This window comes from Lepisosteus oculatus, chromosome 23 (assembly GCF_040954835.1).
Source record: "Lepisosteus oculatus isolate fLepOcu1 chromosome 23, fLepOcu1.hap2, whole genome shotgun sequence".
Taxonomy (NCBI): domain Eukaryota; kingdom Metazoa; phylum Chordata; class Actinopteri; order Semionotiformes; family Lepisosteidae; genus Lepisosteus; species Lepisosteus oculatus.
In genome coordinates, this window is record NC_090718.1 from 6,148,832 (window position 1) to 6,175,953 (window position 27,122).

A 27,122-nucleotide genomic window follows, 5' to 3' on the forward strand; every position below is an offset into this window, starting at 1 on the left:
CCCAGACTGAAGACATTCTGGTAGGTGAACTGGGGTGTGGTGTGAGTGAAGAAGTGCTTGTGTATGCCCCTGCGATGAATGCCTTCTGCAGGCTCCTGTTTGCCGAGATAGGCTGCGGCTCCCTCCCGTGACCCTCACTGAACAAACCAGATAGAAAAAGGATGTAAATATTGCTGCTTTGTGATTTACCTGGGTGCTCAGGGTGCTTGAGCATCGTTATAGTCTGAAGGGAGCCGAGGACGTTGTCTCACTCTCATTACCTGAATATTTATTTCGTTATTGTTTCTCCGATGGTTTGAAACGAACCAGTCTCCCCACTCTCGTACTGTGGTGTCTGAGAGGCAGACTCGTGTGTCTAACCTGTCTCACAGCAGTCCTCAAGTGCTCACAGTCTCCACAATTTCACCTGTAGGGCTTTAATAAAGGTTTAGTAGATCATTTTTCTGTAGATTTATTTCTGTGATGCTGATATGACAATAGGCTCATGCTCAAGACACATGACACCAGGAGGAAAGTGTTCAGTAATGTCGATGAACTGGTCTTTGGAATGCCCTGAAGGACTATCTTGCATTTTTCACTGCAGTGTTATTTCCTCATTGCTCCCAAGGCTGAATGTGATTAACCCTCACTACTACTACATTCTCCAACCTCGCCCCTTTAACTAATCATTAGCTACAACAAATGACCTTTGTCCCAGTAATAAAAACTGAAGTAAGAGAACCCACGACAGCACTAGTTAGTCCTATGACACAAAGCTGAAAACTGATTAATTTGACCAATTAAACTCAATTTAATCCTTCCCAAAAACATCTGTCGGACACCTGCCCCCACCTGAGCCGACACTATCAGACCCTATGCAGGACAAGCCTGAGACGAGGGCGTTACAGGGTGGGGTAGGAGGCCATGAAAGAGGCATGCAGAAAAATATAAAGGAGGACGAGGAGAAATAAAAGCACCCCAGATATGGTAGATTTCAGGTAGAAGTTTAATTTTCCAGGATTTAAAACGTATGGCCAGTGTGAACTAGTTTCAGCATTACATTGACCACACTGCCAGCTGCAGTGCAGCGGTTCTAGTGCTTCAGCAATTCAATCATAGCAGCTTACATCGGTATGAATAGTGGACAGCCAATGACCAGCCTTGGCTTGCAATCGGAGTCCTTGGGGTTACAGTACATCGATCGCTTAACATTAATCCACCTCCTCTATGGTGGGACCTGAAGAGCCGCCGCCGCCGCCACCAGAGGGAGCTGCCCCAGCCCCTGGGAACCCCCCTGGCATGCCTCCGGCACCCTGGTACAGCTTGGTGATGATGGGGTTGCACACCTTCTCCAGCTCCTGCTGCTGGTGCTCGTACTCCTCCTTCTCGGCCGTCTGGAAAAAAAGTCACAGTTATCGCACCGTTCAAATGGCTTTATTCTACTTTTGAAACGGGGAGGGGGGTGAAGAAATTAAGAACTAAGAGGTTTCCAAGTTTTGTTTTAAACGGACCACAAGGTATAGCAATAGCATGTTTTAGAAATGAGGGAAAGTTAATCGGAAAGCCACGCAGAACTTTTAGAACGTTTTGCTGCAGTGTTGAGCAATATGTGAACTTGCTCTTTCACTAGGTTCAACCGAACACAAGATAAAGGCTTATTGCCAGGGGAACCCCATGAATCCCCAACATACACCTTTAAATCCAATAACTAGGACCCATGTACAGGTCAGTTGAGTTCCAGTTAAGAAGCTACAATAAAAATGATTCAGTTCCAAGGAGGAGTCCATACCTGGTTCTTGTCCAGCCAGCTGATGACTTCATTGCACTTCTCCAGGATCTTCTGCTTGTCCTCATCACTGATCTTGCCCTGCAGTTTGTCATCCTCAATGGTGGACTTCATGTTGAAGGCATAGGACTCCAGGGCGTTCTTGGATGAAACCTTGTCGCGCTGCACATCATCCTCAGCCTTGTACTTCTCGGCTTCCTGCACCATGCGCTCAATATCCTCCTTGCTCAGACGACCTGCATCCAGAAAAACAGCCCATGAAGCCAGACTGCTTTCATCACAGACAGCCTCACACTGAGCTACAGGCTACTGAACCAAGCGTACCTTTGTCGTTGGTGATGGTGATCTTGTTCTCCTTGCCAGTGCTCTTGTCGACCGCAGAGACGTTCAGAATGCCGTTGGCATCGATGTCAAAAGTGACCTCGATCTGAGGAACACCACGGGGAGCTGGAGGGATGCCGGTCAGTTCAAACTTGCCCAGCAAGTTGTTGTCCTTGGTCATCGCTCTCTCACCTTCATATACCTGTCAAGACATCCAGTACCAATGTTACTACATTCAGTCAAAAACAATCTAAGCAAGGTAGACTCCAGGAAATATATAGGGAGGGGGAGCTCATAGGCGGCTCCAAGTAATTGTAAAGAGGGTTCGCTCAGACATCCAAGGAAGGTACTTGGGCCATCTTTGGTCTCTCAACCTCTGGTGGAAACTACGAATGGCTTAGGAATAGACTTCATCACAGCGAACAATGGAACAATGACAGGGCTCCCATAAGCTGCAGTATCCTTACCTGGATGAGCACACCTGGTTGGTTGTCAGAATAGGTGGTGAAGGTCTGCGTCTGCTTGGTGGGGATGGTAGTGTTGCGCTTGATCAGGACAGTCATGACCCCACCAGCAGTCTCGATACCCAGAGACAGAGGGGTGACGTCCAGCAGCAGCAGGTCTTGCACGTTCTCAGACTTGTCCCCAGACAGGATGGCAGCCTGGACAGCTGTACAGGAGGACACAAAGTAGGTCGTTATTAACCGGGCAAGCTTTCACCAGAGAGGCCGACGCATTACTCTGCGCTCGCTCAGACATCCAAGGAAGGTACTTGGGCCATCTTTGGTCTCTCAACCTCTGGTGGAAACTACGAATGGCTTAGGAATAGACTTCATCACAGCGAGATCCATTTGCAATCGATGACAACCGAAAACCCAAACCAACAGTGCTTCATGTAAAGTTTAAAACAACCCTACCAAGGAGCTACAATTACAAACACTAGTCGGGTTTCTATTTTTATTACCTGCGCCATAAGCAACAGCCTCGTCAGGGTTGATGCTCTTGTTGAGCTCCTTGCCGTTGAAGAAGTCCTGCAGCAGCTTCTGGATCTTAGGAATGCGGGTGGAGCCGCCCACCAGCACGATGTCGTGGATCTGGGCCTTGTCCAGCTTGGCGTCGCGGAGGGACTTCTCCACCGGGTCCAGGGTGCCGCGGAACAGGTCGGCGTTCAGCTCCTCAAAACGGGCCCGGGTGATGGAGGTGTAGAAGTCGATGCCCTCGTAGAGGGAGTCGATCTCGATACTGGCCTGGGTGCTGGAAGACAGGGTGCGCTTGGCTCTTTCGCAAGCGGTGCGGAGACGCCGGACAGCTCTCTTGTTGTCGCTGATGTCCTTCTTGTACTTGCGCTTGAACTCGGCGATGAAATGGTTGACCATGCGGTTGTCGAAGTCTTCTCCACCCAGATGGGTGTCTCCGGCAGTAGACTTCACTTCAAAGATCCCGTCCTCAATGGTCAGGATGGAGACGTCGAAGGTGCCTCCACCAAGATCAAAGATGAGGACATTTCTCTCTGCTCCAACCTAAGAAAAACCAGAAGACTTTATACTTGCAGTTCAAGGGCAGCATTTCAAGACGGGATTTTCAGATCAGTGTTCGCTCAGACATCCAAGGAAGGTACTTGGGCCATCTTTGGTCTCTCAACCTCTGGTGGAAACTACGAATGGCTTAGGAATAGACTTCATCACAGCGAACATCTTTGTGAGGGGGAATGAGAAAGCCTCTTTTTATAACTTCTTACATATGTCAGCCTGTGGTCTCAAATAATTATTATAGGCTTAATAACTTCATTTTCTATTTACTTGTAGTGCACATTAAGGCATATTTTTGTCACTTTGAGAAAAAGGAATAAGTAAATTGAATTATCGTTTTTTCCAATGAAAACTCCACATGACAATTTGAACTTTTTGAGAAGGCAACTGCAATAACCGCAATCAGGGGAAGAGCGGTCAGTGAAGTTTGCACCTTGAATGTCTCTCCATGGGGTGAACACTTACCTTCTTGTCCAAGCCATAGGCAATAGCAGCAGCGGTGGGTTCGTTGATGATTCGCAGTACATTGAGGCCAGCAATAGTCCCAGAATCCTTTGTAGCCTGGCGCTGGGAATCGTTGAAGTACGCTGGCACAGTTATGACAGCATTGGTTACAGTCTGGGGAAAAAGAGAGGCAATACATTTTTAATTCAAAGTGGAGAAGAGATGTTTCATCCAATTATGTCACTTTCTGCACAGAGTTTGTATGGTCTCCCCATGTTCCCCTGGGACTCCTCCAGGTGCTACGTTTTCCTTTTACACCCCAAAGACATGCTGTTGGGATAACTGGCTTCTAGGAAAACTGGCCCTGGTGTAAGCGTGTGTGGCTGTGTGCCTGTGCCCTGCGATGGACTGGTGTCCTGTCAAGGGTGTACCCTGCCTTGTGCCTGTTGCTTGCTGGGATAGGCTCGGGCTCCCCTGCAAACCTGTACTGGATAAAGCAGTTAGAAAATGGATGATGTCTCACTTTTCCAAGGTAAGCCTCTGCAATTTCCTTCATCTTAGTTAGCACCATGGAGGAGACTTCCTCAGGGTAGAAGCTCTTGGTCTCCCCTTTGTATTCAACCTCCACCTTGGGACGCCCATTGTCGCTGATCACAGTGAATGGCCAGTGCTTCATGTCCGACTGGACCACGGCATCCTCAAACCTCCGGCCAATCAAGCGCTTAGCGTCTGTCAAAAATCAAGTGACATTAAAGTCAGAAAAAAACAACTTCCAGAAACAAAAACACAATTCTGCTCTACAAAGACCTACAAAGGTGCTCGCTCAGACATCCAAGGAAGGTACTTGGGCCATCTTTGGTCTCTCAACCTCCGGTGGAAACTACGAATGGCTTAGGAATAGACTTCATCACAGCGAACACCGAGGAAGAGGTGCAACTTCTAATTCGGAAGTCGCATGCATTGCACTCAAACTGAAGTTTTTCCAAGAAATGAAATACGCTATTTTAATTTGTTATCAGGGACCAAGTGCATTTTTTGCACTTTCAATCGGACAAGACTGAACGGAAATCATGACTTACCAAATACAGTGTTCGTGGGGTTCATTGCAACCTGGTTCTTTGCTGCATCACCGATCAGCCTCTCGGAGTCGGTGAAGGCAACATAACTGGGTGTGGTCCTGTTGCCCTGGTCATTGGCAATGATCTCCACTTTGCCATGTTGGAAGACACCTACACAGGAGTAGGTTGTGCCCAGATCGATTCCAACTGCTGTTCCTTTAGACATGGTTTCTGAGACAAGAAAACACAGAGCTACATTCACCACATTGCCGATAGGGGGCGATACCGCCTACTTGCTCAGAAAAGTCGAAGCATTAGACCTCCCCCTGGTGGACAACGAATACATTAGAATTCATTTTCCTACCCAACAAAAGCTCTCTGAAACCATGTAGTCTGCTTATAATACCCCTACCTTTGCAGGCCAGTCAAACCGCTAAAAGCCTAGAATGATGATTATACACAATTTTACATTTCTTAACACGATACTTTGTATTGAGCCCTTTAAGAAGTACTCCGAAGGTACAAGTACAACCAATGGGTTTAAATTATTAAGCATGATGTAACTGGCTTCGTTGTCACACAAGGTCACATTACCAACCAGTCCTGTGGTTACTGTTATTGTCTCCCCGCTGACTTGCAAAGAGCGTATACCCAAACCAGATCACGTCCCTGCATCCCCCCTCCCCTTGCTAGAATTAAAAGAGCGATCGCCCCAGCGGGTGAAGGAGGAGGTATCCGAACAGAGCTGTTATCCCGATTCGCAATCTGCTATAGCCTGAGAGAAAGAGTGAACCTCGCAAATAAGATTAGTGTTCCTAATTCTTTTGCCGATCATGACTGCGTGGGTTACGAAGCCCACGGCACCCCACGAGGGCTCCTGGAGACGAGATGAGCCCCTGCGAGCTCCATTGCGTTTATAAAAAAAAATTGCATAATACTTTTTATGATTACTCGTACAACGGGGTACTGAGAGCGGGTAAACGGTTTTCGCTAACAAAAGAAGCGAAACCTTTTAACTAGTAACCGGCTTTTTGTAACAGCCGCATTTTGCGCACCGCCCGGCTGAAAGCCTGCGTAACGTGCGAGACCGCATGTGCGGGGATGGGGGATGGAGGATAGAGAATGGGGGGGGGACTTCTTTAAGGGCGGTGTAAAAAAAAGGCTGCACACTGCACATCTCAGACTGCCCGCGGACCTGCAGAAAGACATAATGCGATTACCGGCGCTCATCCCCGGTGTCCCCCACCAAGGACACGCGGGGAAGGTGCCGCAGGACGCCGACTCTAACTCTTCCTTTTCTAAAACTCCCCCCAGGAGAAAGCGCACGGGGGTGACCCTCTCTGAGGAGCGCTGTGGGATACCCCACTGTCCCGCGTGATCGCCAGGGAGAAGCGACTGCTCCTTATAACACAGATCAGCAGCAGCATCGACCACGAATATTTTACCCTCCCCCCGAAAAAAGGACTATGCACGACGCGCCACCCCCGCAAAGGGACCACAGGGTAGAGGCATTGTCCCCAAGTCCCTAAGCGCCTGGCTTGTCCAGGGTTTGCATCAACTGGAACAAAGGTTACTGCGGCTGGGCCGATCATCTCATCCGTTACGGTAAAAAAAATAAATAAAATAAAAATTAATTAATTAGCACCAATTGCCTCCCCAAATAGGTCTCCAAATCTCACCGATCGTCTGATGGGAAAGAGTAAATCCGGGACTGGGAAAGATCACGAAGGGTGTTCCCCCCCGGAACGAGCACGATCAGAATTAGAATTACCTGCGTGGGCTGCTGTCTGGCACCGCTTCCCGAGCTGCTACCCTGCGTCCTGAGCTGCACACTGAGAGCGACTTCAACACCGGCGTCTCGCTAAGTACCTCGCCGCCCGCATCTACGGGCGCAGGGTGCACCAATCAGGCTCCTCGCCGGCAGGAGAAGGAGCGCCTTCCTCCAGCGCAGGCCCAGTCGCCCGCACCGTCTGACATGAGAAATAACACCCGGCCCGCTATTCGCTGGAGCAAGAAAAAAAAATGGTTTGACCTCAGCAATATCTGATCTGGAGATGCAGTGCGGGCACCTGGAGACCGTCTCCTATGTCTCCCCTAAAATGCGTGTTGCAAAAGGCTAAACCCGGGACGCACGGGTTTTCTTTAAATTAGATCACCGGTCAGTATTAGAAAACAAGTTTTTAGCCTGCAGCCACCTTCCCTGTCTGTGCATCCGACTTAAAACGTCACTCTCGGTATCCGTGGGTTAAAATGAAAGTTTCAACCACTCATCTCTAAAAGATTTAGAGAAGTCCAAACTGGGGGAAAGTAAGAGGGATCTGGCACTCTCAGGGTACCTGATCTCTTGTTAATCGGATAGGTGTCAGTTTGAGCCCTGCGCTCCTAAAACATTGATGAAGAAATGCGAGTGGAGGTATCAGTTAGTCTTACGTAATCATATACAGTTACCATCTCAGAATATTCTGGTTAATCAGTTGGTGTCTCCAAAAACATAACACAAAAGTAACTAGCAGAAAACCCTGCAACTTTGCTTTGGGGTTCCTTCCAGCTAGTGTCACACACCCCATAACCAAAACCACCTGGATGATTAATTCAAGTATATTGTCTTTAAACGAAAGATCTTCTATTACAGTTGCAAGAAAGTTTGTGAACCCCTTTGGAGTTACCTGGATTTCTGCATTAATCACTCATAAAAATGTGGTCTGATCTTCAACCAAGTCACAATAATAGAGAAACAATCTGCTTAAACTAATGACACAATTGTACTTATCAATATTAAACAATTAAAACATTCACAGTCCAGGCTGGAAAAAGTATGTAAACCCTTGTATTTAGTAACTGGTAGAACCTCCTTTTGCAGCTATAACCTTTAAACATGCAGCTGTTGTAGCTGTAGCTGCCGATACGACTTACACAACAGTTAGGAGGAATTCTAGACCATTCCTCCTTACAAAGCCATTTCAGTTCCTTGATATTTTTAGGATTCCTTGAGTAAACAGCTCTCTTCAGCTCATGCCACAACAATTCAATTGGATTGAGGTCTAGACTCAGATCTGGCCATTCTAGAACACAAATTTCCTCCTGTTGAAGCCAGAAACTTCAGAAATGCTTTTGTAGCCTTTTCCAGCTTTATGCATCTCTACAATTCTTCTAAGGTCCTCGGATATTCCTTTTGATAAGGCCAAAGTTCACATAAACACTCCCCTTTCTTGAAAAGAGCAGACTCTGTCAGAACCCAACCTTTGTGTGCCTTTTTTATAGGGCAGGGCACCTCCAGCCCACACCTCCAATCTCATCACATTGATTGGAACACCTGACTGCAATTAGCTTTTGGAGAAGTCATTAGCCTAGAGGTTCACATACTTTTTCCAACCTGGACTGTGAATGTTTAAACGATGTGTTCAATACTGACAAGAAGAAGTACAATTGTTTGAGTGTCATTAGTTTAAGCAGATTGTGTTTGTCTATTATTGTGACTATATAGTTGAAGATCAAATCACATTTTTATGAGTAATTAATGCAGAAATCCAGGTAACTCCAAAGGGTCCATTAACTTTTTCTTGCAACTGTACGAGACATAGTAACCCTAATCCAGGCCCCCCGGGATTCAGATTTGTATGAGCAGAAATCCAAAGGGTTCATAAACGTTTTCTTGCAAGTGTATGTGTGACGGTTATATGAACAGTTCTATAGTTGGCGTACTTGACTTTCAATGTGAAAAGGGAGCTTTTAACAATCGCTGGTTCTATCCCCAGCAGGGTCCTGGCAGACCTGTAGCCCTGGAGCCCTGGGTTCGATTCCTGGGGCACTATCTGTGTGGAGTTTGTATGTTCTCCCCGTGTTCGCGGGGGTTTCCTCTTGCAGTCAAGTGACATTCTGGGAGGGTAATTGTCTCCTGGGAAAGCTGGCCCTGGTGTGTGTGTGCCCTGTGGTCAGCCTGTGACCAGGGCATATCCTGCCTTGCGCCTGCTGTTTGCCAGAAAAGGGTCCAGCTATCCTGCAACTGCGTATTGGATAGCTCTGCCAGAAAACAGAAGGATACAGAATACCTGGGTATTCAGGTGACTTGATTATTCATCTGATATTTCATAGGTGTGTACCTAAACTTCCGGGATACTTTCTGTTTAATACTTTCTGTATTAAACCGTACAGACTAATGAAGCCCCCACCGCAAAAGCCCAGCCTTTTCCCTTTTTTTGCCCCCCAAAATATTTGTCTATTTTCCATCATCTGAGTTTTTGTCTGGGGCCATAGACAACACCTGGAAGCCACCAGAGTCATCTTAAATCTGTTTTCTTCCAAGCCTCGAGGTCTCATTTTGATTTTGGGCAAATATGAGTCTTTGACCTGCTTCAGGCTGTGTCCAAGTTTGATTTGTATTTCAGAAGTGAAATTCGGAAATCTGATCTGTAATTGACCATTTGTCTGTGTTTTAACTCGAGTAAAAAATAAGTCATTAGTAATAAAAGTCTTTTGTAATCAGAAACCGTATCGCCCTTCTTTTAGCCGATGCCTCTGGCAAAAGAAGCCATTTGCCTGGAAAAAGAAGATTCTTGGGCAGGCTGAAGGACAACAGAGGATTTTGAAACCTCCTTTCTGATTCCGGCTCTAATATACCCTAATAAGAACGTAAGAACAACTACAAACAATAGGAGGCCATTTAGTCCATCAAGCTCAGTGGTAGTTTGTAGTCAAGTGATCCAATGATCCCATCCAGCTCTTTCTAGACTGGAAGTCACCTCTGGGTAAGTGCTCAAGGAGGAATGAGGAAATGAGGGGCTGGCAGTTTTAAACCGCGTGTGTGCGCTTTGGGCCACCAGGGGGAGCGACAGCAAATCTTTTCTGGAGGCGCAATATTTCTCTGCCCTTGGTTGCAAAAGGCCATGTAAGCGCTGGTGGAAATTAGACCCTTTTAAACGTGTGGCTTTGCATTTGCAGGGATGTAGAGCCAGCATGCCATTTCCACTGATTGAACAGTAAAGCACTTGACCATCCGTGGCAGGATGTGTTTAAAGATCCTTTGCCCAAAACATTTTTTAATAAATTGTCCATTCTAAATTTTCCTATTAAAAAATATAAATAATAAACAATTATCTTTTTTTTTTGCTTTAAGTAGCTGTAGACAGCTGCAGACAGCATGGTGGCATGGTTGTTAATATTGCTGCCTCACAATGCTCAAGCCCTGGGTTCAATTCTGGACCTAGTGTGCTATCTGCATGGGATTGGTATGTTCTTCTATGTTTCCTCCAGGCAATCTGGTTTCTTCTGACAGTTCAAAAACATACTGGTAGGTTAACTGGCTTCTGAAAAACCCGGCGCTGGTGTGAGTGTGTGTGTGATAGAATCTTTGTCTACCTTGTGATGAGCTAACATCCTGTCCTCTGGAACCAAACGCGTTGTACAAAAGTGACGCTTCTCCTTATTTCCAGCAGAGGTTCACAGGTATCCGCATTTTCCATTGTTCCATCTTTCCTGTCGATGAAAGGTTCAGTTACAAACTCGCCTCTAATGTCCCTCCCTAGTTCAAAAAGAAGGACAGTGCCCAGGACTGGAGTTGGGAAGCAATATAATGCATACCTCTTCCATTAAAGGAGGCCAGACACAAGTCTACTCCTAAATCTTTTCAGCTCTTGGCTTTAATGTAATCCAGTATGGAGCTCCCACGCTGATGCTCGAAAGCTGTAGGCTGCTCTGGTCTACTGTCTATTGAATTTCTGATACCCAGGTTATCTGTACTTTAGCTGTGCTGTTCATTTGCACCTCACTGAGTCTTTCATTTACAATGACATCAGCTGTTGCACTCCGTCCCTCCAGAAACAAAACTAATAGCAGTGGGTTAGGATTGCAAGCAAATCTGAAATGTGACATTTTAATTTCAGGACTCCAGTGTGGGCACATTACTGTGCTGACTGTTTTACACAAGGTGTTCCCGTGATCAGGGGGCAGAGGTGAGGCAGCCACTTGTGATTGCTAGCCCTTGATTTGAAGATATGCAGTCATTTTCCATTTTTGTCTGTTGATTTTTTTTTCTCCACCCAACAGGTCGGAGGGAATGAATATCTGTTAATGTCTTGTACTTGCATGTCCTTGCACTCTGAAGGACATTGTATCTAGAAGACTTGTTAGAATTAGTAACAATTTAATTTTGTTCAGGTAATAACTATTTCAGAATGGATGTATAGAGACTGCATTTGTAAGCACTAGACATGTTAAAGTGAATTTTATTATGCAAGATCAATTAGATTATGAACTTGTAACACTTTTTGTCAGAAGGTGGTTTGCCTCGATACTTGCCTGACACATCCCTGCTTGTGGAGGACTGGTCTGGTGAATCCCGTTGTGTCACCTGGATGTCCACACTCTCTTGTGGTTTATGCCCGTCCTCATCTTTTGGAGTTGTGCCTGCTTGTCTTGCAGTTTTCGCTGTGTGACTCGGGCTTTTCCCACTTTTTTTTTTGAGGAAGGTGAAACAACACTTTCTACAATGGAAAGTCCCATTAAGCTCAGCATCTCCTCCCTGTTTCTCTGAATACATTTGAGGAAGTCAATAGTAAAAATTCTGCACATTAAGTATTGTTGTCTTATTCTTTCCTCAGTTATGTTAAGGCCAGGCTCTACAGAAAATAGGCTATGCTAAACCCAGTGTGATTTTGTTTCTTGTTTTAACAAATATTAAAATATTAAATATTAAATCAGCCTCAGTTTAATTTCTCCTCTCCTGAGAATTAGGGTACAAGTAACGTTCTAAAAACATTTTTTTTCTAAATTATGTAGCTAGGACATGCCTTAGCGATAAATCTGGTGAGTTATTTTACAGTCCAAAGCAATTAACTGTAAACGTAGTGTGTTAACACACCAGCAGTCTAGTAAAGTGATGGTTCATGCATGGAACTGTTTTTCTTCTTCTCCTCAGACCACATAAAACATACTCACTTCCCTTCCCTCACTCCACCACGTCGCCGCTGCGCTGCCTCGTTAATCAATCAACACGGCTGGCAAGGAAAGCGTGATGAAAGGTGCTGTGGCCAGCAGGCCTGCTGTGTGTTTGGGGTTTGCCTCTCCACTGGTCTTCCCTGACCGAAGGAGGGGTGACAACTCACTGTCCCCCTACTCAAGATAGGGTCTGTTTCTGGACAGACAGACGAAGAAAGGTTAGATCAGAGAGCAGGGGCACCTCGAAAAACTGCTGTGAACGGCCGGTGAAGTAATTTAATACTTGATAAGTCCTGTACCTGTCTGCAGAGAAAACTGTCCTCCTCACTGATGATAGATCATAAACTTAATTATCCAGATTTGCATTGTACAAAGCCTGTATGAACTAGTGGCATGTAAACATATATATAAATATATTTCTTTCGTTTTTGTTTTCATGGCTATTTGACTGTGAGGTTTGTCTTCTGTTTCATAAAGTAGTGGACATATCATACCTGTAAGAATCTAATTTTAAATGTACAGTACATAGCTCCAGTGAAGTAATTATTCTCAACACTTACATTACAGGAGTGACTGAATCAGCTGCAGTGAAACTGCCATTGTGTAGCAGTTATATTTATTAGTATTTCTGGTTACAAAAACAAAACAAAAAAGAACAATCAGGGAAAAATCAGGTTAAATGTGAAATCTGGTTAAATGATCACTCTAGTGTAATAAAGGTGAGACTTCACTTGCACACAAGACATAAATAAAAACATTACTCCCTCGTACTTGAGCGTGGACTTGTCTGTAGTGTCGTTCGGAAAACCCGTTACCTCAGTTGAGCTCATGATGTCACGGAAGCCCCCTCATTTTATAAGTCTTCTCACAGCTCTGCAGACAGAGGAAGTGCATTTGATGTTGTGGGATTGTTACACACAGCATGAACATGGCTCTGAGGCTGCTGTCTCTCTGTCTCGCTTTTCTGACTGCAAAGGGTAAGTAGAAACACTTCTTCATTTTTGAAAAGCAATTTCTTGACATACTGTAGCTACGTATGATATAAGCAATACTGATTCTATAGAGTAAAACACATGCCACTCGTGGTATTTATTTAATTGTAATAGTTCTGCAGTACCCCTTGTCAAACAGAAAGCAGTGTGAAGTAATTCAGGGTCTGAATCTTAACCAAGGGGTCTTTGGTCCATGTCCCAGAGTGGTTATTACACCTGTATCCTGGATAAGAGCGGCTTTTCTCTACGTTTTCCAGGAGGTCAGCTGTGTAAACAGAAACCAAGATTTTGTTTTGGGGCAACTTGCAATGGACTTTTGCAAAAGCTATGTGGATTCTTGTACTCTTGGGACTGTTTACCTGTACAGTATTCACATGATATTCTGAACCTGTGAACACCTCGGACTTGGAACAAGTTCCAACAATATTAACACAATATTGTGTTCCAACAATATTAACACACTTAACTCATATAGAAAATACTATGAGTTCTTTTACAGTACAAGGCAGCACTGGTTAATACTTACAATTAGATATTCAAGTGATATTCTGTAAGCTTCGGATTCTCAAGGCAAATACTGTATGTCAGAATGGTAATGGTTTTTGTCCGCTGAGACATTTTCACACTTGTTGTTCCCAGTACACAATCATGCAATGGAACCAGTAATTCACCACACTGGACATCTGTGTCCCGTGTTTCAGGGTCGATTGGGCCAGTACAGACACAAAAACGAACTGTGGTCTGAAACAGAAAAGTACATTCTCTCCTGTGTTTGTGGTTCAGTACAATAGGATTGATAAAGATTAACCCACATCCTGAACAGAAGATTTCACAGTATTGATAACAGCGATTTCCTTAACCAAACTCAGAGCAGTTATAGTAAAGTAGAGATTGGCATATATCTACGTGTACTGTGTTAATTCAAAAAACCTTCCATCAGTGTAATGGCCCTAATGTATCCATAAAAACATAACAAAAATAATAATGATAATGTATGACTAAACAATTGTCAAAATGTGCAATCTGTTACAGAATCCGAGAAAAAAGTACAGGATTTTTTTCCCCATTGATTATTACATTTTGTGGGTAAAGACACTTGCTAGCTGAAGAGACAGAGAAGCCATGAAAGGTGATAGTACTACAGAACGTGATACAGTATTTGGCTACAGGCTGGCTTTGAATAGTAACGAGTGACTCACTTTGTCTATTGACTCTTCTGACTCAGTCTGAGGCTTGACCACTGTCCGGAAGGGGTGTCGTGATCTCCCTAGGCCCTCGGTAGGCATTAAACAACACATCTGGGATCTCTGCACTGATTAGATAGACAGATGCCTTGTTTGGATTACGTAAGCTTTTCATTTTGAATTATTTGTCAGATTAAACTATTTACTTTCAAGTAAACATGTGAAATATACAGTATACAGCGGAAAGCAAATTCTACTGTATTCTACCGCAGCTGCTTGAATTTGGCTTTTCCAACAAGCAAAACTCATTATAAATGGTCTGAAATTCATCCAGCTACATGGTGTCGGCTTTGATTCTTGCCACCTAGTTGCTGACATTAAAAATTAGTACTTTGGCAAGTAACAAAGACCGCGGAACGCAGAAGTATTTTCTGCATTGTGAGTCAGACAAGAGTGGCAATTTCAGGACGTTAGTGTGGTCTGAGACTGAGAGGGGGTGCAGAAACGCCTTTGACCTTTCCACTGCAAACTTTCCCCAGCCCACCAGCAAAAGGTGCGAATTAGCCCCCTTATCCCTTAAGCCCACCACACCATTTACAAGAAAAAAGAAAAGCCCTTATAATAAGTGGCTGCACAAGGCGGTGGAAGCATTGTTTCTCACATTATTTCTGCACGTGACTTTTCTAGCTCGTAGTGCCACCACATGGCATCCTGCTGTGAAGACAGCCGCTCGAGCCAAACCAGCAAAGCTGAAAGTCCCCATCCCCCCGTCCCCACACTCACGGGTGTGATGTGTGTAGCTGTAGCCCACAGGGCTGCGGACGGTTAGCTCTCCGCCGCGCTCGTTTTCCAACACTGGGCCCAGATTCTGAACCAGCTGAGTGGGAGACACTTGGCCTAAATCACACACTGCTACTGCCTCCACTGACCCACTGGCAACTGGCTTCTCGAAGAAGGCTTCACCTTCTAGAGATGTTTTCCCAATGGTGCTTCTTTATGTTACCTTTTTTACATTACACATGACATTTATTCTGGCAGGAGCAGCCCATTTACAGTATATATTGACATTGATTGTCTACTCCATGTTCACAGTACAATATGCTGATATTTATTATACTGCACGCGGATGCACTGGGACAGTTGATTTGCAGTGGCAGTATATAGGATCTGATTTTATAGAAAGCTTTGGACTAATCTGAAGCTTGGATTAAGAGGAAGTTTAATCTATCTTCATTAGAGCGTTCTCCAAGAACATTTGGCTGGTTTTGAGTTATTTTTTTTTCAATGCCTATGTCTCCCATCATGTTAGAAGATAATGAAATCCTGGCCCAGGATTGGGCTGAGCCACATCTTAATAAATCATTGTTTTTAAAAGGCTGAGCCATCTTCTCCTCTGCCCAGAGATTGAACAGAACCTCCTTCCTTTTTCCCAGGGAGCTCCATGGTGGCGGAGAATGTGACAGTGATGGAGGGGGAGACTCTCGTGTTGAATTGCACTGTTGATTCTGGAGACAGGTCACACCTGGAGTGGAAGAACCCACGTGGCTTTGTGGTGTTTTTTAACAATATGAAAGGTGAGTGGGTAACAGCTCTGTCTCTCCACTATAAAGGTTAATAGCTAATTGTCCAGTTGACACCTTCATTTACAGAAAACGTCATCAAATGCCCCCACACGAATGTTGCCCACTGTTGCGGCAGCAGACGGTCTTTTATCTACCGTACCTACGCGCTTCCTGTGCATGGTGGGAAACCAGACAGGGCTCTGTGTCAGCTATGGTTTGACTACCCTAGACTCTCAGCCCTGACACTCTTATTCTGAATCAGTCAACTTTCCACTTCGACCAGTCTCTGTGGAACCTTTTCAGCGTGGCCCCCTCTGCGGTATCTGAAAGCAAGAACAGTCCTGTGCAGGGGGTTCCTGTCCACACACCCCTTCAGTTAAGGCAATGGCGAAAAGAAAGCCCAGAAATGACCTCTTTGAGACGCTGAGTCCAGTACCTGCAAATGCAAATAAGAAGAAAACGAATCCAGCTGCTCTTTATGAAAATCAAAGACCCCAGAGAGTGCATTTTATTTAAAGAAAATATGGTCAGTTGGATATTTTTGGGAAAAAGCACACACATACGCTGTCAATTACAGAGGTGTGCTTCTGGGCTGTCATGCATTGAATCTTACTTCTGTACACAAAGGGTGGTGGCCGTCTGGAACAAGTTACCCTGCCATGTTGTGGAATCTGATGTGTTGGCTACTTTCAAGAACTGGCTGGATGAGATCATGGGATCAATTAGTGGCTCACCATCAAATCAGCCAGACGGGCCTGAAGGCCTGCTCTCCTTTGTTATCTTCTTGTGCAGGGCGATTCAGTCGAGGCTTAGGTTCCAGTGGATTGATATGATCATTCATGGACGCCGAAGGTGTCAGTCGCCTGTAGAATATAATTAGATATAATTTCTGGCCATGAAAACGTTTTTATTTTGCCTTGGCAAGCCTTAGGTTACTCAGAACAGGCACAAAACTAGAAAGATTTAAGCAGAATTCCCGATCTCTCATAGGCAAAGCTGTCTAGGATCAAATATTTGCAAGGTAGAAAGGACATCATTAATTCAATATTCACAATATGTCAGTGGTGTGTACTTTAAAATGACTGCTGTTGATTTTTTCTTTTCAGATTAGTAATGTAAGTGCATATGTTCACTCTTGTTTTGTAGCTCTCAGAGATAAACGCTACAAAATTGCCACCTGGTCACCCTCAGAGTTTACCGTAACTCTGTCGAATGTCACCACAGGAGATGGAGGCCTGTACAAGTGTCTACACTACATTCATCCTGTCACAACCAAGGCAGTCAATGTCACGGTTATAGGTAATTAACTGATTTGTCTGTTTGCTCATTAAAATGCTTCTCCCCATGACTAGTTGGAGTAGAAAACGGAACTACTTCTAAATTATTTGCACTGCCTCACGTTTTCTCTCTTTTTTAACATTGCTTTTTTAAACACTTTTAAATCTACATATTCTTAGAAATCATTTTTATATTAAAAAAAAACATGAGCACTAAGACTCACTTCTTGGCATCAGAACTGTTTTCTTCTCCAATTGTGAGGAATCAAGCCACAGTATATTTTCTGGTTTGTAAATCAGACACCACTCTGATGCTAAAAGTTTCAAAATCTGTCCTGGTAATCATATAGTTAATTTCTGGAAATATTTTTGCTTTGAAAAAAAAAAGGATTTCGATGGATCTTGCACTAATTTGTCTTTCTCAATAACCCCCCCAAGGTCGCCCAGCACTGGAAATGAGAGAAGATAAAGGCAGAAAGATAATAAAGTGCACTGCAGAAGCAAGCTATTCTCCTTACAGAATATCATGGCTGATTGAGGGTGGATTAGAACTGGACAGTAAGTACTGTGTGATTCTCCTCCTTTCTGACCTGGGACGTTCTAACATTCCCGTTATGCTTAAGGGATTTTCACCAGGACGAGAACCATATGATTTCTGGAAAATAAGAAAAGTTGTTTTCCTTGAAAACTCAGAAGTTTCAATGTGACTTGTGATAAAAATAATAACAATTCTTGGACACTTCTCACACTCATGGAAAATGGCTAAGGTCACAAAATGCAGAAATGAGGCAGTGAAATACCAAATGCTGTAAATTCCCCTGGAATTGGAATCCAATTCTCTCCAAAATTAAACGAAGTGAAAGTTTTGTATTTCCCCTCTGTTCAGCTTCTGTTCATGGTGTTTGTAGTTCTTGTCTGTGGTAAAAAATAATTAAACAATTAAAGTTTTGTAAAAGGAATCATGAAATTTCAAACTGACGCATCTTATTTCTGGCATGAAATGTCTTATTTAAGAATAGCATACAGCAGTTTTTGTATTAGTGTAGATTATGATATAAAATTATACCACATGTACGTAGATCTGTGGGCTTGAACTAACCGACGGCTTGTTTGTGTTTCCCTCTTTGATTTAGCATACTCCCAGGATCACTGTGACGAAAAGACCGCAAAATGCACTTCAATGGGCACCTTGGTGATCAGATCTCAGAAGAGCAGAGTGACAGTGGAATGTATCGTTCGGCACGAAGCTCTGAATAATGCACAGCCATATCTGAAGGCCTCCCTCACTGTGGAGAAGAGCTGTAAGTATTCCTGTTGGTTGCTCAGAATTTTTATCTCTGTACTAGGGGACGGCCCAGCAAAAGCTGTTACATGTATTTTCTTCGCTAGTTATAAACCTGCGTTATTTCAGGCAAAGTAAACCCACAAGAAAACAAGAGTTTATAGCTCCTGATTTCACAGTGTGTGTTGGCCATGGAATTAGAGAGTGGCAGCGGACACCAGGTCAGGCGATTTGGAAAGGTTAGTCAAGGTAACCGTGCAAAACCTGATACTGGGATGAACTGTGTTCTCTGTTGCTGTGTTCTCTGATACTCCCACAGCGTTTCCTTATCTACTTCAGCTACTTCACCTGCTGGAACAAAGACCAAAAACACAAAGAAATGAATGGACTTTTTTTTGTAGGACACTGTATCTTGTGGCATGTAGTTTCTAGAGGTGTTTATTCAAACTTGTTCCTGTTGTTCAAAGTTGTTCCAAAGCTGAGAAAGCACCAGTGGTTCCAATAAATTCATTATGTTCGCCATCCAGTGGGCGGTGAGTTGCAGAGGGAAGGAAAGAGGGCCTAGGGATTGCGGTTAGTGTATGGGGATGACGTAGCTGCCTTGTGTGGGCCTTATTTGGACTGTGTTTTCCCTCCAGCCAGTCTAAAATTTCGTAATGACAACAGTCTGGTGACAGCCACGGGCACTTTATCTGTCAAGGGAAAAAAAAAAAGTTGTACCTCGTGATTTCTAATAGAAGAGACTTCTGATGAGTTGTAGTCAGTGTCATGTGTGAAATGTCAAAATTGCAAGGGGAGAATTTTGATGGCACTTTCACTTTAGTTTATTGTGCATTTTAAACTGAGGCCAGCTCCTCTGATGCAAGTGGCCTGCTGTTTGCGGATCGTTCTGCCAGGTTTCCTCACCTCAAGGCAGCACACCTCCTTAACAACTGTACACCACTGCGTCCATTAGCTTCATCTAAACTTACAGTATATTCTACGTGTAGATGAGCCTTTTGTACACGAAAACCAAATAAAACATTTTTTCAACTGTGTCTGACAGTGTTCCTATTAGCTGCATGAGTAGTCTGAGCAAAAAGCGCTTAATGTACTGGTACTTTGCTTTGTTTTAGAAGCAAAACACTACAAACTCTTGTGAAAATTTGGATAAGGTGGCCCAGAGTAGTTTACTGTGCCTCTCTATGTTCTTGATGTTTTGAATTCTTTAATACGCACTAATATTGCATTCCTGTACAGTAAATATGTTTTCACATGTGTATGCATTTTTTTAGATGACAAAGGACTACTTTCAACATCAACAGTCGGCTATTCCACTAGCACAGAAGCAACTGCAGCGACGCTGTCAGAGACAGCCACAGTCTTATCTTCCAGCACAGAAAGTAAGTTTCAAGTAGACAAATACTGCTTCATTTGGGTGTTGAACATTACTGTCAAGATTGTACTATTGTTTCATTGTTATAAGTATCGGAACGTGGCAATCTGATCTGACTGTGGTCTGTTTGGTCTGCGCATATGCCAGGCCACACCACACTCATTCTCTTGCTGTCATTTTAGAATTAGGAGTCCTCATCCATCAACAAAGCAGACAATATAATGTCTTGGGTGTTACTCACATCCAGACAGACAGAAAGATGTATAAAATCTGAAAAAAAAAAACATCTTTGAGGAGTGAATTAGATGGCGGGGTGAATAAAGTTACATTTATTGGGTTAAGCAAGCTTTTTTGCACCGGGGGATAAAGGGCATCTGAAGCAAGTCTTACATATTTTGTGTTTTATTCAGCTGAAGAAAAGGGCCTCAGCTCGACATCAACTGAAGAGTACAGTATGGGCTCCTCGCCGCCGTCTGTGCTCACACAGGAAATGATAACCCGACTTCCTGAAACTGCAAGTGAGTACCAAAATTAAACAATGAACCAGCTCTGCAAGCTAAAAAGAAGTTGCAAGCTGCATTTAAGAACAGATTCGATATCTGCGCCAGAACTCAAGCCCGTTTCTTTTTTTAAATTCAGTATATTATTGTGTGGACAGCTAAGTAACAATAAATGCAGCCTCTGAAAGAAACAATAGATATTCAACTCTCATTTACATGCTCTTTCTATAGACATTTATAGAATTGTTCTTGTACCTTAGCACAAAGAGTGTTACTTCTGTTAAAGTATTGTGTACATTTCTGAGGTGCACCTTTTCGACAATTTACACAAATGTGGATTACCAAAAAAGCATACAAACATCTAATATTGAACCTGTTCTTTAAATCTTTTAGTTAAACGCACCCTATTATAATTAAAATCTGGCTTTCGACCTACTCAATACAGAGCCTTAAGCCCTGATTGCCTCCTACGTGAATATATGTGTCATATTGACACCTAGTGGCAAAAGTGTACATCTCCAACGCAAGACGACGAATCAAACGTAGGTAGGTTCAGCACTCAGGAAATGAATGAGTCAGCATCCGCAACAGGACTGTTTGCTTAGCAGTTTGTTCCGTATTGTACATCCACAACCGCCTCCTGAAACACAATCTCTCCATCTCGCAATCATGAAATTAGCTGCAACCGACATTCCAGTGATTGCTTATTCATTCTTGTCTCTCTGTTCGCAAGGGGGAAAAAACATGTACTGTATTTAATAAGTATGAACTGTTTTTTAAAAAGATATCCCATTTCACAAGGAAGAATTTTCTTGTCTTCAAACTAAAGCTGAAGGACACATCCACTCTGCCTCTGATTCACATCATGAATAACTATTCATTACAAGATCAGACAATTGCCTATAGATTAAAATTCCAAGGATAATGATTTGGTGATATTAATAATAATATTAAAGTATTATTCTGATTCATCTGGTGTATCCCAGAATCCCATCTAGTTCAAAGACCAATTATACATTTCACTCTGAGTTAAAGGAGTCAATCATTTGTTCATTTGTAAATATTATGAAATGACTCACAAACTGGACAACATTTTTATTCCAGAAAATTGCCTTTTTGGCCAATGTCTGTAACGGGATTTTGCCCGAGTGTACAGTACTCTTTTATTAGACAGAAAGAGCAGTGTTTTAAATATTTCAATACTTCATTGCAGTGCTGTCCAGTCCTGTAACTGGAGGTCTGATGTCTCTGAAGGTTTTCTAGGTTTTATTTTAAAGTTGCTGCACCTGAAGATCTCATTTGTACCTGGTTAAATATGTCACAACAAGTTTATTTAGGTTGTTTACTGCTGAGTTGTAATGAAAACATGCTATGCAGGTCTGTGCTATTTTTGATTACACTAAAGAAACAAAAATAAGTTAATAAATATTTTTTCTCTTTTTTCAGCAACAGCATTGTCTACTGATTTTACCAGCACATCAAACCATCAAACACCTGAGACAGACATTCATGAAATAACAAGAAACTACACCTATACTGCAGCCACAAGTAAGTTACCAGAGCCATCTAGTCAAACAAGTCAATTTGCAAATTAAAATGCAATAGTCATAATTTTCACCTTTAGAAATTGTGCCTAGAAGCAGTAAATGGATATTCCAAGATCAACAGGGGCAGTTATAGGGGAACGGTATTTTCCTAATTATATGCTAAGGGTATTTGATATAAAGCTGGCCTCTAACAAGATGGCCGACCGGACTTTCAAAATGGAGGGCCAAGAAAACGGTCTACCTCTCATCAAGAGAACCCGAAACACCTGCGCTCCGCGGCAGGCTATATAAGTCGCACCCCGAGAAGCCAATACTGTGCAAGTCATCTCTGTGAAAGCGTGGAGAGCGTTAGGAGAAAGACGGGGGGGGGGAGAAGAAAAGTGATCTTTTCGTTTTTGATCCCGGGTTGTCCTACGGATTTGTTTTGTTTTAGTCACACGACTTTTTTACGCTGCTGGTTGTAGGAGTTGCTGGTGGGAAACAGACTCTGGCAAAGAGGATTAGGAATTGCAGCTCGTTCCTGAAAAAGACTTGGCTTATCCCACACTAGGAGAAATCAAAAGCTGTGGTTATTTCTCGGAGCTACACTGAGTGATTATCATTACCTCTCGCCAGCCCCTAGTTGCATTACAATATTCATAAGCCTGTTTTTTCTTACGTTCACGATCTTTCTCGAAGCGAAAACCTTTTCTGGCTGTAGGGCAAGAAAAGGCTGAAGCATTAAACTGGAAGTCTTGGGTGGTATTTAGACTGCTGCTGAATGTTAAAATGATTTACAACGAATGCTTTGTGTAACAGTCGTGTGATCTACAAGCTCATTCTATATCGTTTGAACTCCTTTTTCACAAAGACAGCAGACTGCCTAAATCTGCGCTTTTTAGTGTTCTATTAAAACTCTAAAATCCTCTTTTCAGATGAAACCTACACATCCTCGGTACCTGCAGCAACAGAACTAGCAGAAGGAAATGCCACCACTAACTCCAGTGTGGAAGGTAGGAAAAGCCATTATTTCTTGCTTTTTTTGTGACTTTTGTCTAATTACCAATGCATGCAATTGTACCAATGCTTCTGGTCCATCTAGGAAGTCTGTGGGGATTATGGGGCTGTGATTTTAATTACCCTTCTTCCCTTCCTACACTCCCTGCACATGGTGAAAAGTTGCCTTCATCTTTAAGTACTCCTAATGTCAATTAATGGGTCTGAAATGCTCTTCCCAGCACATCAAGAATGTCACCTCCCATAACTATTTATTATAACTTGGTTAATCCTAATAACATTGTTGCATCTGATTTTAAAATGATCTAGCTTTCTGGTGGCTTAGGATTTTTTTTGCACATCTCGGTTGAACATACGCCAGTCAGAGTGGGACATTTTAGATTTAGTTGCAAACTTTGAGTAAAACATTTCCCTAAACTCAACTGTAAGGGAAAGGTGACTGGCACAGTTACTGCAATGTGGTTTTATTCTGAAATGGGGAAACCAGCTTTTAGGCTGGAAACCAGTAACAAATTTAGGCAGGAGAGATGCACTACCCTGCTCATCACTGGGTGTAAGGCACAAGCAGCTTCACCATATTTCCCACTTTTTGTTGTTTAAACTGACTTTAGATCTTTAACAGCTGCTCCCATTTTTTGTAAGCTGTCCTCAGTTCTTGCTTTGTGGTTTCACTTCCTGTATTTTAAGTGAAACTTTAGTATTAAGGTCTATTCACATGTAATGATGCAAAGCAAAAGCACTTAGTTGAAAGCATTATAGAAGTTAACCATTGAGATGTGACCATGCTACTTAATTTACTCTTATGCTGGTTCCATCATTTGGTTGTGCTTGGACATGCACTTACTGTGTTCCACTGGGCCAAGGCCATCGCGTGATGCGGGATGGTGTTTCAAGGAGACAGTTGCTGTAGTGCGCTGTTTACTCAAGCACCAGTGCGATCCATGGCATGATAGAACTGCAGGGATTCAAGAGGGGGGGGGGGGGGGAAATATGATCAAACCACAGATGCAGTGCACAACTAGTATGACCTCAGACTTTCATTATGGAAAAAGTCAACTCCTTTGAAATGTTAATTTTAATAACGTGCCCTGGTGGCATAATACACTTCCAAACAGGGAAATGCCTTAAAAATGAAGACTTCAACTTGAGCCATTAACTATTAACCTCAGTAGTACGAGGCGCTCTGTCCTCCAGGAGTGCTCAGGTGGGGATCTGAGGGGATGTAACTGAACGCGTCCAGCGCCTCTTGTCGCGGAGGAAGACCGCTCAGCCGTGAATAACTCCCCGACTCTGCGCTTCCTTCCAGCGGAAGGCCATGACGGTGCGAGACGGAGCAAGAACGGCACCATGCTCATCGTCCTGGTCACCGTCCTGATCGCCTGCCTGCTGGTCGTCGTCCTCTTCTTCGTGACGAAGCTGAAGAAAGCTCATGCCCAGTGGAAGAAAGGTGAGGGGCAACTCCGTTGTGGCACCATCCATTCCAACGGGGGATCTTGTACAGAGGTGGAATGCCTTAGCAGGAAATGCATCTTTCAAAGTAATGCATTTCAGTAACTTAAGGGCAACACCACTGACATCTCAGGTGGACCTCATCAACATGCTAGCTGACCAACTAGTCAATCTGTTGGGGGGGGGGGAGGAAGCCAGCTGACTGTGCTCATTCATGGGTGACGCTATTGTTCACCTCTGTTGCTGTTCCCTTTCATAAACAGAAAATGAAGACTGGGATCAGTCCCTGGAGAGCAACAAATCGAAATCGAGCAACGACGACAAAGGCCAAGAAAGGAAAAATGGTCAAGGTAATGCCTCATGATGGGTCAATGCTCTGATTTGGGGAGAATGATTGAAGGCAAAAACTCAATGCTTTTTAAAACCTATTAAGAACCTGAATTTTGTTTTAATTGGCCATCTGCAATTTCTTGTATTGGGGAATTTCCTTTCATGCAAGTACCATAGTTTAATTTGCAGTCTCATCTTCAGGGAACCCTCAAATTCCTTTCCCCTCCCCCCAAAAAAGGAATAAAACTCATCCTTCTGAAATTAAAATCTTAAATATTATGGGTATATACACTATACCCATTTATCTTATGGGTTTACGTTAGTATGCAAACAAGGAAATTAAATCTATGCCTTTTTTTTTTACAGTTCCTTACAATACCACCTTCATGAAGTACACTGTTGAGGTGCACACGGAAAAGGAGAAAGACACAGAACAGGCAGCACCCCAGATTCTGGAAACCTCAAAACAGCCAGAGGAACCGGCGCCTGCTGCCGGCTTGGACACCGTAAGGGAGACCGCAGTGTAGGACTGCGGGACGTGTCCTCCTGTACGCTGACTGCACCGAGCACTTTGCACTGGGCCAGATACTGTGAAGAGGCAGGAGTGGCTTCCTGGAACTGAGGGAACGGTTCAGTGCCTGGAGCCCCGCCTTAACGAAACGGCTGCTATTGCAAATTAGTTTAAGGGATCGGGGATCAGTTGTCCTGGCCCGCTGTTCACTAATCCTCCCTTAACATTGTATTGGTCTTCTTGATAATAGGACCAAGTCTGTGTGGACCATTTTGTAAATGGTTTTGTCAATTTGTAAATGGTGTTTTATATGTGATATTTATTGTTCTTTATGTAAAGAATAAATTCATATTTTATCTGGTTTGGCAATTGTCCTTAAATTATCATTTCCTGGAAGCCTTATTTTGATATTATTGAAAGTAACATAAGCGCCTAGAACGACAATCAGTGGTTTAAGTCTCCTTGGGGGGGAAGGTGCCCTGTTAATGATTGTTTAATGGGTATTGCTCTCTATTTCTGTGCTGTGACTCTTCTTGAATAATCCTAAATTTATCAACCACAATCTCTTAGCAGCAGCAGCAAAGCCGAAATCATTTGAAACCTATTTTCCTGATCATGAAAGGTCAGGAGTTCAAAGTTCACCACCCAGCTGTGGTGGGATTCCTGATGCAAGTACCAGGGAGAGATTAGGCTTCAAGGACTCTAGCTAATGCTGACCAGAAACATGACTGTACATAACTGCTGGACGGGCCTAGAAAGGGCTGTTTGCTTTGAACATCCTACATGTGCATAACATGCAGTTGAAAATGGTTTCTTAAGAGTGCCTATGGATGACAATCTGGCGCCTGCAGCAGCACAGGAATGCGGTTTTGAGAAACTGCAGCGCTTTGCCAAAAAGCCCCTGTACATCGCCTCCTCCCTATGAATTTTTACGATTCACGATGCTCTCCCGAAGTGTATTTCTGGATTTGTAAGGCTTCACGTTTCCCTTTAAAGGCGCCCCTTTCGTTAAAACCATTACCAGCCCCGTGTTATGCTTCTTGTAAAGGAAACGCAGACGGTTAGTATTGTTCCGAGACGGCAGTGCATTTCTCATTGGGTTTTTTCTGCCTTGGGGGGAAAAACCAGTTATCCAAAGTTTAACTGCATCTCGAATGTACTGGACTTCACGAAGCGAAAGTGAGGCTTTCGTGGTTAAATGAAACCGGGAAGGGTTAAGACGGATAAGTGAATTTGTTACTAAGAGTTTAGACAGGGGAGAAATTACCACAGTTAATTGGGGGGGGGGGCGATTTAATTCAAATTCAAGAAAAACGACCAAGAGAAAAACAACCGAGCTGCGGTACAACAACTATTCTTATTCTTTAACGCGTCTGGACAACTTCAGGATCTGTTGTATCGGCTACATTAGCTTCATGCAGTTGAGGGACACTGGAAACGACACTTGCGCAGAGGGGGCTCCCCTGTGTTCTGTGCAGCGCTTACGGCCAGGAAACCGGAAACGAGACATCTCTGAGTCTCCAGCCCGGACACGCCGCGGCATGACTGAGCGCAACGACACAAATACCTGTTGATTATACACTGTTGGCTCATGTACTGGCAGGACACTCGCACGCTGCCTGAGTCTGGGGGGGGGGGGGGTGTGGAAGAAAAAAAAAGAAGCTAGATGAAGAAATAATTTTGGCTAGCCATACCTTGCAGCACATTGTTGGGACACATTGCCGGTGTCGTAAAGTAAAAAATAGTGTCAAAGACATCCTCTTCTCCCGCCCCTCTTACTCCCTCTGCATCATTGAACAATATTATTAGAACCGCCCAAACTTGGTTACACAACCTCCCGGCACGCCAGGGATTGGCTGCTAACCCCCCCGCATTAATTTCTCGCAAACCGGCCTGTCGACTCCCTCTGCTGTTGCCCTGGCGGCCATCTGCTCGCCCTTCCTCCCCGGAAGGAGGAGGGCGGGGGAGGCGGGGCCACCGCCGCGCCGAGCGGTGACTGGTGGACGCCGCCTATCAGTCACCGCTAACCGCGTCGTGCGATTGGCTGGGCGGTTGGCGTGCCCTTCT

At 43.9% G+C, this 27,122-nt stretch overlaps 2 protein-coding genes, 1 long non-coding RNA gene and 4 other non-coding genes across 7 annotated transcripts; 1 reads left to right on the top strand and 6 right to left on the bottom strand.

Annotated features, from left to right (window-relative positions):
- Window positions 1–967: 967 nt before the first annotated feature.
- Window positions 968–7,087, bottom strand: LOC102687730 (heat shock cognate 71 kDa protein-like). The gene is made up of 9 exons (XM_069182813.1): window positions 6,889–7,087; window positions 5,139–5,348; window positions 4,583–4,788; window positions 4,081–4,233; window positions 3,051–3,606; window positions 2,554–2,756; window positions 2,090–2,288; window positions 1,769–2,001; window positions 968–1,373 (listed from the first exon to the last, which is right to left on the bottom strand). Exons 2-9 carry the CDS (start codon window positions 5,341–5,343, stop codon window positions 1,191–1,193), a joined length of 1,938 nt encoding a protein of 645 aa, XP_069038914.1. The 5' UTR covers window positions 5,344–5,348; window positions 6,889–7,087; the 3' UTR covers window positions 968–1,190.
- LOC138224925 (small nucleolar RNA SNORD14) lies at window positions 2,412–2,508 on the bottom strand. The gene has a single exon (XR_011183423.1). It is a non-coding gene; the product is annotated as a small nucleolar RNA SNORD14 (small nucleolar RNA).
- On the bottom strand, window positions 2,834–2,930 carry LOC138224926 (small nucleolar RNA SNORD14). The gene has a single exon (XR_011183424.1). It is a non-coding gene; the product is annotated as a small nucleolar RNA SNORD14 (small nucleolar RNA).
- Window positions 3,680–3,776, bottom strand: LOC138224927 (small nucleolar RNA SNORD14). Its single transcript, XR_011183425.1, has one exon. It is a non-coding gene; the product is annotated as a small nucleolar RNA SNORD14 (small nucleolar RNA).
- Window positions 4,879–4,975, bottom strand: LOC138224931 (small nucleolar RNA SNORD14). Its single transcript, XR_011183429.1, has one exon. It is a non-coding gene; the product is annotated as a small nucleolar RNA SNORD14 (small nucleolar RNA).
- A 5,843-nt stretch (window positions 7,088–12,930) lies between the features above and the next one.
- On the bottom strand, window positions 12,931–27,029 carry LOC107075693 (uncharacterized). Its single transcript, XR_011183189.1, has 8 exons — window positions 26,750–27,029; window positions 23,610–23,720; window positions 17,866–20,234; window positions 17,584–17,720; window positions 16,523–16,651; window positions 14,242–16,224; window positions 13,569–13,783; window positions 12,931–13,018 (listed from the first exon to the last, which is right to left on the bottom strand). It is a non-coding gene; the product is annotated as an uncharacterized lncRNA (long non-coding RNA).
- On the top strand, window positions 12,942–25,410 carry LOC107075691 (cytotoxic and regulatory T cell molecule). The gene is made up of 12 exons (XM_015337725.2): window positions 12,942–13,027; window positions 15,660–15,800; window positions 16,935–17,087; window positions 17,504–17,623; window positions 18,199–18,366; window positions 19,622–19,729; window positions 20,133–20,240; window positions 21,669–21,770; window positions 22,684–22,761; window positions 24,072–24,212; window positions 24,478–24,564; window positions 24,911–25,410. The coding sequence occupies exons 1-12, from the start codon at window positions 12,973–12,975 to the stop codon at window positions 25,069–25,071; spliced, it is 1,422 nt and encodes a 473-aa protein (XP_015193211.2). The 5' UTR covers window positions 12,942–12,972; the 3' UTR covers window positions 25,072–25,410.
- Window positions 27,030–27,122: the final 93 nt, after the last annotated feature.

Excerpts from the sequence above, each read along its gene's own strand:
- LOC102687730 (XM_069182813.1), bottom strand. The coding sequence starts at position 5,343 with ATGTCTAAAGGAACAGCAGTTGGAATCGATCTGGGCACAACCTACTCC. Across the intron at positions 4,234-4,582 it reads CAGAGGCTTACCTTGGAAAA|ACTGTAACCAATGCTGTCAT; the intron begins GTGAGACATCAT and ends CTTTTTCCCCAG. Across the intron at positions 3,607-4,080 it reads CCTATGGCTTGGACAAGAAG|GTTGGAGCAGAGAGAAATGT; the intron begins GTAAGTGTTCAC and ends GGTTTTTCTTAG.
- LOC107075691 (XM_015337725.2), top strand. The coding sequence starts at position 12,973 with ATGAACATGGCTCTGAGGCTGCTGTCTCTCTGTCTCGCTTTTCTGACT. Across the intron at positions 13,028-15,659 it reads CGCTTTTCTGACTGCAAAGG|GGAGCTCCATGGTGGCGGAG; the intron begins GTAAGTAGAAAC and ends CCTTTTTCCCAG. Across the intron at positions 20,241-21,668 it reads CCGACTTCCTGAAACTGCAA|CAACAGCATTGTCTACTGAT; the intron begins GTGAGTACCAAA and ends CTCTTTTTTCAG.